This window comes from Ruditapes philippinarum, unplaced genomic scaffold, assembly GCF_026571515.1.
Source record: "Ruditapes philippinarum isolate M1 unplaced genomic scaffold, ASM2657151v2 ctg5049_1_1_1_1, whole genome shotgun sequence".
NCBI lineage: Eukaryota > Metazoa > Mollusca > Bivalvia > Venerida > Veneridae > Ruditapes > Ruditapes philippinarum.
In genome coordinates this window covers 1-9,950 of record NW_026865345.1, presented here as the reverse complement: position 1 = coordinate 9,950, position 9,950 = coordinate 1, and the positions used below count along the sequence as shown (strand labels likewise).

Sequence of the window (9,950 nt, the reverse complement as noted above, 5' to 3'; positions counted from 1 at the left end):
TGAGTGTATGAACATATATTTGACAAAGGTCACATCGTAAGCAAACCTATGGAATCAATAAGCAGCTACGCAACTATAGATCGATCTGCATCAATTTTTTTTCACGTCATTTTTTAAATTTTAATTTCTCGAAACTCTAATTATTAAATACGCCCGTGCGTATTGGCGTATCGGCCGGGACGCCACTGATTTTTTATTCAACCACGCATTGTTTCCGGGCAGGCACTCAAGCAGTTTACCAGTACTAGTTGCCTTCACTTTCGCAAGGAACTGAAACTTTTGTACATGACAGAGCAGAGCAGAGGTACATTGCGAAAAGGATTTCATGATCAATCACAACGAAGTGACCTGCGCCGTCCGGGAATCGAACCCGGGTCGCCGATTCACAGTCCATGACTCTACCTATTGAGCTAACCGGACGGCTGAAAAGGGACTTTATGATCTCCACTTATATCTTAACAGAGCACACAACGAAACTGAAATGTACGTTGTTAAATAAATGTTTACAGCATTTGGAAATACAAAGGAAACATGATCACAGCATGATAACAATCTTAAACAAGTTTAAATTATTGTTAAACTGTAAGTTATTCAAAAAATCTGTATTATCTTTGTACTATATCTTGGACAGCTGAACAAACATCAACAGGAAGAGTTTTGCAAGGTAACGACGCAGATAATTTTTGTCATAGTTCAAATGCTCATTTAATAAATCGGGAAGAATAAGGAATAAAATATACATTTGAACGCTAATATTCAATTGTTTTTTAAAAGAACCCAAATACATGTACTTGCAATATTTTGATGTACTTACTGAACTGACTACGTACCCCGAGATAAATAGCCAGGTGGATATATATCTATAGATAGCGAAGACTGTATTGATACTTTCATGCTCATATTTCTTATATATCCTGACGACATGGGATTTTTTGGCTTTGATACAAACGAGACACTTTGTTATCAAAATTTTAACCCGGTGGGACTGCGCTCACTCGTAGAAATCAAATAAACTCCAGTAACTAGCTGTGTAAAATATCAAATTAGAGGGTCATTTAGTAAGTTCTGTCATTGGGTACAGAGTACAAACTAAGTTTCGTGTAATATTTTTTTGCAATTTTTATCACGTCTGCTTAGTACATGCTTATATTTTGTACATTATTATTTATTTATTTATTTATTATTTTTTTTTTTTATTTTTTTTTTTCGCTTTTCCAAATATTCATAGAAATTAAGTTTTAATCAACAATACAAAATTATTTCATAGTTTCTGCAGGAGTCAGTTGTTTATAAGGAACAAGGTAAAAAATATAAAAAAAAACAAATCATGTTTTGTCACGAATAGATAGAATAAACAATTACATGTTTGAGGAAGCCAAAAATAAACGACAGAGCGTGTCCTTATGATATTTGTTTTGAAGCTGATTAGTACAGAAAGTATGTTTTAAAAATTTGAACATCCTTGCATTTAAATATGTGACCGGAAGCATTAAAAACAGCAAAATTACATGAAAATTGCAGACTCGATTTGATGGGTTAATGAAAAAGTGCAACACGCTCCCCCCCCCCCCCGGCACCGGCTTGAGCGGTACTCAATTATCAACATTAAAAAAAATGTATTAATATAAACATTCAAATTTGATATATAATTTCTTCCTACATTGAACAGAAATTAAAAAAAAATTAGGTTATAGACAAAAAGAATTAATAATTGACAGCTTAGTTAAAAATTAAAACATTTACAAAAAACTTTTATTACTTAAATTAGTATTATATACAATAATTCTCTTAAAAACCGATTTGAATATGAATAATGTATCGTTTTTTGTGTGTAAAAAATAAATGGGTAACCTATGGTTACCGAAATTAAATAAAAAATACTGATTCAATGTAATGTTACCCATTTCCAGCAGAGCATAAGAATTAAAAGACAGTTCATTTATATGGCAAATGAGTATATTTGACACTGTAAGAGATACTGAAAATAAAATGTTTTTGAGAAATAAAAATGATAGCTTTTTAAGACATAACGAGCTTTTAAAGTAGCTGTTCCTTACAATACAATGGTACAATGTTTTAGGCCATCTGCATCGTCACGACTCCGTTGTAATTCAACAAGCTGCGCATGCTTCTATCGTTATTTTCGACTGCCAGTTTCAAACAGCACTTAGTATTTGATTTTTTTTGTCCAATAGAATTGCAGTATTTCAAATAAATAAAACACATTTACTGTAGTAAATCGGCTACATTTAATCAGTCTAGTAAATCGACAGTTTCGTACTACGCCTTTCTTGGCCAATTTAAGTTTGTTAATGCTTATTAATGTTATATATTCTAGATGCATTTTGCTTTTTCACTGACAAAATATTTTGCTTCACGGAAGCATTTATTTTTATTAGTCGAAAAGAGGAAGCGCACAATTTCTTAAGAGTTCGAAATAGATGATAATTTTTACTTTTATGCAAGTCCGGTAACGTTTGTATTCCGCGTCGGTTCATATAATTTCGCGCGAATGCTCTTATTTGCTGAAAGAATATAAGTGATATCTAGAAAGGGATTGATTTCTAGTTACTTAAATTACTGAAGTTTGAATATAATCTGTAGTAAATTAAGATATTGTCAAAGCGACCAATTCAAGAAGATGCATGAAACTACTTACTATACCCAAACCACAAATTAATATGTAAGTTTTCCAACATGGCCTCAACAAATCTTTACCGTGTAACTGTTTATTCAACCTTGACAGTTTGAAATTAAACAAACAAACAAAATAAAGCTTTTACGTCATCCAGAAAAGAGTGTAAATTGCCGTTTTTTGTACGTGTGTTTTTGTTTGTTTTGTTTTGTTTTGGGATCGACAGGCTGTTTTCTTTATTTTGTTTTTCTAACAGGAAGTAAGCATATAATAAATGAAAAGACAAGATGTGAAATGACTAACATTTGTGTTCGTGATATTGTAAAAATGAACTATTTTTTTAAGTATAGAATAAATAACAAGACAATATATCCAAATATGAAAAATATGGTCTCTCTCACTCTTTCCTACGCATTTGAACACAAAACCATGCACTATTCTACAACAATGCACTCAAAATTGATATACATGTAGTTTATTTTAATCCTTTAAAGCTCTGTGACATGTTGTACATCAGAATTTTTTTATTAGAAAATTTGAAAACAATTTGATTTGCACGCGCCGTCTAACAAGTTACAAAGCCTAAACCTTGCCTCAGAGAGGCAGTTCTACCTCAACCCCCAGCTCAACACAGACCCGTCTCTAGTCTAATGACGGGAACCAAAATCGGGCAGGGAACAAGAGGTATCATTAAAATACTCAACGGAGATTATTTTGGCGCTACGGACGCAGCGGAAATATTTTTTGCAAAACAGGCAAAACGTGTGCGACATGTTATTCTTGAAAATAATTAACAGTTAAGTTATGAAAAAATAACTGAGTGAAAAAAGTACGTTCATTTTAAAACGTATCACAAATATTTGCAATAGGTTATTTTGAAGGATTCTGTGCCCGACGATTCTTCTCTTTTGCCTTGATATTTTATTACATTTAGTGGCCCCATACCTAGATTCTTGGCGAATATGCAAGTAGTTTAATCTTTTTTTAAATAAGTAAACAGTACGTAACACAGAATTGATAATATATATCAATATATTCATTACTATTATTTGATATTTCAGACATATTTTCGCTATTTGTAAAATAACAGACAGTTCGTCCTCAAAATCATTTGAACATTATGCAATTCGCACCAATATTTAAACGGACAAATTCTCGGCACATATTGTCTTGTATTAATTTCATGTTTACCAATCATTTCAATGTCTTTTGTTATCCACTTTATTTTGCTTCGACCAGCGCAACAGACAAACATTACCAGAATTTCAGACACATACCAAGAACATGGAGAAAAATTGATTAGTGCTTCGGATATTCAACTGTAATAGAGAACGATTTTCAATTCTGATTTTGTACATTACCTGTGACTGTTCACATCATTTGGCGGCGTCTTTGATGTGCAGCATCAACATTTAACTTGTTCATTCTTAAATGTCATTGTTTTATTTCAACAGGACACAAGGAACATTTATCGCGTCATTTATAATACTTGAACTTCAAGTATTACAACAGTTATGCTTTAAACAAATTTGGCATTCGGATGGTTTCAACAATCATTCTGCATTAGATTCTTACTCGGTATTTAACAGTCACGTATAGGAACTAAAGGTTGAGAAAGGAAATCCACTACGGCAAGATATGAGGGCTCATTAGAATATATTTATAATTAATCATACTTGCGGTCCACCATATATATATATACAAATAATGCAACTAAAACAATAATAATAATAATAATAAGATCTAAAACATATTACTCATGATATAAGAAAAGAAACCTTGCCAAATTTCATTTTATTCATATACATTCATGCTTTGTGAGAACCCCTTGCTTTTAACAAAACTAAAGTAAAAACTGAAGTAAATGATTTTACCCTGACATACACCAAATATCACTGTATACATGAAAACGATTTTGTTCATGGTGTAAATGAAAAACAGGACAGAGCAATAGAATATATGAATAACGAGTTTACTGATAAGGTTAGGGAGGGGGCAAGTTATAAATATAAGTTTACCAAGTTCAATTTCTGACTTTACGACAAACGTGGCATTCTTTATCATTTTAGGATAGAGGTTACGAGATATTAATACACGTGTACTTAAATGGTAAACTATTCACTATATCCGGCTCAGTAGATTAAAAAAGAATATAAACCTTTTACCATTGAAATGTGATTTGATAAAATATTTAGTTCCTTCTATGTTATGTTATTATATATTATATAAACTTTTCTGATTTCATTTCGCGAATACTTTAAATTCTATATAAAACTGTAGCTGTGCCTTTAATTCACATCTTTAAAGTAGATCGGCATTGAATTATGGATGTTCATACAGAAAGAAATCGACAACTACTTTAATCTATAATAATCTAAATTATACAACTGTATTATATAACTTGAACGAAATAAAAACAATTGCTCAACATTAATTTTATTCCATTAAGTCATTGTCGCAGTCTGGCAAATACTAAATGGTTAAGATTTTATATTGTTTCATCTTTTCAAACAATTGAATAAAATATTCCGGATTACTTTGGTCGCTATATAAAACAAATGATGAGCCGCAAACATTGTAAACAATGTTAACATTTAAATGGAGAAAAAGAAAACGAAGAAAAAAAAGAACCACAAAAAACAATTTTGTATGCATCAAACACATAATAAAGCGCTAAAACCCATCTAAAAATGAATTTATTGTATTCACATTATATGAATCAATTGTGAACTTGATTTCAGGGTCTATACAGGCCAGTCCCGGACCTCTAAGGTTGTGGAATCGAATCTCATCGTAGTTTGAGATTCTCTTTTGACATTGGTGCCATTACTGGCTGGAAATCCAGAAACAGTCACCTTATGCGACTTTAGAGCGCTTACCTGAGTCCCCCAAAAAGAGTTTGACATTAGAGTATAAACAAACAAATATAAGTTGAATCGGTGTATCGTGATTGAAAATTCTGATAAGCATGCAGATATTCATCAAAGCATGACCCTCACTTTAAGATAGAGTAAAAGTTTTCATCTCTTATAATTATTTCAATGGGTTCTGTCATCATACATACTGCTTATAATATTTTCATGATAACCATATTTTATTTTAGATAATATATCTTCTTTTACACGTATTTACGGTCTTGACCTATTGGCCCTTACTTTATTTTTATTTTCAATATAACGAACTGGCTTTTATACCTTTAATACTTCTGATGATCGTGTTTAATTCGGTAATTGTCGACAGATTTGTATGAAACTAAAATGGACTTGGTACCCTTAAATAGAATTAAAGCGTTATCTAAATTTGTATGAATGTTTCTATACATAGAACAAACATCCTGAATCCGTACGAAAATGATTAATCGAGTACGTTATCGACAGATTCAAATAAGTGACAATTGACACTGTACGCATGTTTTAGATATCCAAACAAAACTTCATAAAGATAAAAGTGTGTACTGACATGATTTCATGATTTGAGATTTTGGTTTTATAGTCTTTTACGTAAATCATTTCGGACCCCAGCCGGAAAATGTTTGGTATAAAATGAATTTAAACTAGTTAGCTTGACCACTTAAGTTGAACCATTGAGCATTTAGGATATAGAATAGAAAAGTAAAAGACAAGTAAAAAAGGTAAAAGTAAGTATGTTTATATACTTGTAGTCCTTTAAATTCCGTTTATTATTTGCCACCAAGTTTACTTTCAGGTCACTTAAAATATTCCTACTTCTAAAAGAAACAAAAGTGGAAAAGGTGTTTTAAAAGGTATCGCACTCTGAACAATGAGGTCGTGAACCTAGCCATACAAGGGTCACATCCATGTGTCAAATACATGTCAAATACTGGTTAATTCAATGAAGCGTCTTTAAATATGCTTTAAGAGATGTTTACATATGCTTAAAGCTTATATTAACCGGGCTTCAACTTTAAGAAGTTGGTGTAAAAGTAGATTTTTCTGTGAAGTTATATAGAATATGATTTTTATAAAAAAAAAATTGTTATCAATTAGTTAGCTTTTTTGAAACATTAGTTAAGACAAAGAAGAAAACTTAAATGCGGATTTAAAATAACTTTGTTGTTTACATCATAACAAAATATGTAAATAATTTATGCAACCTATTTTTCTTTTTACTACAAACAGAATATGTGAACTGAATATTCTGGTAATTATGTGCATAGCAATTATGTAATCTGTATATTTAAATTCTCTACAGAGTCACCACATTATAGACGAAGATGGCGAGAAATATGCTAAAGCTGTACCTGAAATTTGGAGGAGGACTCATCCAGTCTGTTTGTGTATGTTTAATGTTATTTGTCATAATATTAACTGTAAATTACACTACAAGATTAGCGAGACTTGCTGCGGAGGTACATAACCTCCCCTGTTGTAAACGTAATGACATAAGTAGGTCGTATATTTTAAGTAAAAACAATTCCCTCATCAATCATGTAAACGCCGAACAAGCACGAAGTAACCAAACCCTAAGCACCAAAAATACTTCAAAATCTTTTAACGAAACACACGCACGAAAAGATAAATATTTGGACTGGATTCCATATCCACAACAAAACCTTGTTCCACTATCAGACAATCCTTATGTCATTTCAAACAGTGATATTTGCAGAAAAATCAATCATGTAGACGTTATTGTTCTAATACATTCAGCTACTGGAAATTTTAAAAGGAGACAAGGCATAAGAAGTACATGGGGAAACGTCACTGCACTAAAACATAAGAATTTGAAAATTGTTTTTATATTAGGTTTGACTGAAAACAACAAGATACAAATGGCAATAGAACGTGAAAATGACAAATATAGAGATATTATACAAGGAAGATTTATCGATACCTATCAGAATTTGACGCATAAGGCTGTGCTTGGATTACGCTGGGTGAGAGACTTTTGCTCAGGTGATAGCCGGGTTTTAAAAGTGGACGACGATGTGTTTATAAACACCTTTAAACTGTTTTCAAGCTTTCACAAGACATTTGATAACAAAGAAAATATCATATATTGTAAGCGACAAGATGCAAACACTAGCGCTATTCAAAGGAACGAAGACAGTAAGTGGAAAGTTAATGAGAAAGAATTAGAGAATTTTAATTATTTTCCTTTGAATTATTGTCACGGTTTCTTCATTTCCATGACAACAAAGATGGCTTCAGAATTATATGAAGCTGCTCGTGATATGCCATTCTTCTGGATAGATGATTTCTTTGTGTATGGATTGTTAACTGATAAAATAGGTGTTAATAGAAACCTCTATGATATTTATGATTTATTGTCACTGCACACGTATAATTCTTTAGACTGCTTTGGGTCAGAAACCACGCGATGCAATCTTCTTGTTGGTAATGCTCCGAGTTTAGAATTCATGCTGTTGATGTGGAAGAAAATGTTGAATCAAAATGATGTTGTACCTGCTGTTTGAAAAACTTATTTTCGAACGTGCGTTTATTTTTATTCTGACTTCGAAATGTGATCAGCTATTTAGCCCGATGTAAAGTGTTATAAAGTCTTAGAAAATGCACAACAAAAAAGAAGAAGAAGAAGATGGTGATCAAGGAGGAGAAGAAATGAACATCGAGACGTAACAAGAAAAGAGTAGTCTCAGAACATATGAAGAAGAAAAAAGACATTTGAGTATACATGCAATTAACATAATTGTTTTAGCAAAACCGTTGTTTATTTTTCAAATGAAAATATTGTTGATGCTTGAAAATTAAAATATACATGTATATAATTAAAGAGAAATTATCGATTTTATATCACCTCTTAATGTTTAGAAATATAGTATCAATGGTCAATCGTCGGCATTTATATCATAAAATATGACCGTATCTACTTCCTGATTCATAGTGTGAATGTCATTTGAATAAGAAATAGAAGTAAAGAATACAGTCAAAAAGGGACTGAAGGTGCAAAAAACAATAGAACCGACTGAACAAAAAAATAAATAAAACAATTAACAATTCAATAGCCAAACACTGAACTTGGGATCCGTCACAAATTAAACTATAATTATAGCTTAATTTGTGACGGATCCCAAGTTCAGTGTAAAGATTGATCATCATTGATATTGTTCAATTCTATGCTGATATTTCGTATTAGTAATAGTACAGTTAGAATTAAAGCGTGATAGCATGCCATTGTGAATACTACATTGTTTTGGAGAAATAAGAATACATCATTTTCAATGATATGTTATTGTATTTATTTCTAAATAACAGTAAAATGCATACAAATTTAAATGTTAACTCTTTTATTATTTAATAAAAATTTAAAGAATAAGGAAAGTGAAACACACGAAACAAAGTGGATCAGGTTTCTATAATTTTATTTAAGACCTACGTTTCGGCTATTCAATAGCCTTCACCAGGGTACAGATATATCAGAATTTTTCAACTAAGGTACAGTTTTGACGGTTCTTTTTGTCACGTGATCAAATCTATTTATAGAAGTTATTGTTGTTGTTGTCTTTTGTTATATGTATAAACCTAAAAGACACTATGATAATAATAATAATAATAATAATAATAATAATAATAATAATAATAATAATAATAATAATAATGATAATAATAATAATAATAATAATAATGATAACTTTATTTTAAGAAGGTGACACATTAAGAGTACATAATAAACATACAACTTATTTCCAATATGACCTTCTATACATAAACAACAATAAACAGCAATATAATTACGGGAAACGATTTACAGTAAAATCGGCCCCAAGTCAGATCGGCCCCAAGTCGAATCGGTCCCAAAATAGTCACGTCGGCCTCAAATGAAATCGGCCTCAAGTCAAATCGGCCCCATTTTTTGCTTTATTCATTTTTCATTTTTTTATTTAATGTTGCAAGCAAATTGATAATAAAACAATTGTGTGGATAGGTATACCAAATGACAAACCATGGATTACAAAGAAAAAAAAGAACAAAACATATGATAATCTATCTATTTACACTCTTACAAAAGCATTTTCATGGACAGATCCATGGTCTTTCAAATTGAACGACCTTGACAGATCGGAATTTGGATAGTTCCATGTAGATGTAGTTATCAACCTTTTATGTCGTTTTATAACTTTGCGGTATTTATTCTCAGTGTGAATAAGGTAAAAGGCAAACATATCCCGAAATTGTTTTTCTTGACGAAAATGGCGGACATTCCGTAGTATTTTCAAAACAAACGTAAAGATTTATGATTTTAAGCGAATTTAATCTTTTTATGTTATGAATTTAAAGAAAATTAAGGTTGTTGCACAACTATCTGTTAGACATATTTGTTTAAATATCTCTCTTTT

General features: G+C 31.1%; 1 protein-coding gene across 1 annotated transcript; it reads left to right on the top strand.

Annotated features, from left to right (window-relative positions):
* Positions 1–6,106: 6,106 nt before the first annotated feature.
* Positions 6,107–8,821, top strand: LOC132728690 (beta-1,3-galactosyltransferase 5-like). The gene is made up of 2 exons (XM_060714371.1): positions 6,107–6,272; positions 6,848–8,821. The coding sequence occupies exon 2, from the start codon at positions 6,870–6,872 to the stop codon at positions 8,067–8,069; it is 1,200 nt and encodes a 399-aa protein (XP_060570354.1). The 5' UTR covers positions 6,107–6,272; positions 6,848–6,869; the 3' UTR covers positions 8,070–8,821.
* The last annotated feature ends 1,129 nt before the right edge of the window (positions 8,822–9,950 follow it).

Bases quoted from the DNA above. Each gene is read 5' to 3' on its own strand.
- LOC132728690 (XM_060714371.1), top strand. From the start codon at position 6,870: ATGGCGAGAAATATGCTAAAGCTGTACCTGAAATTTGGAGGAGGACTC.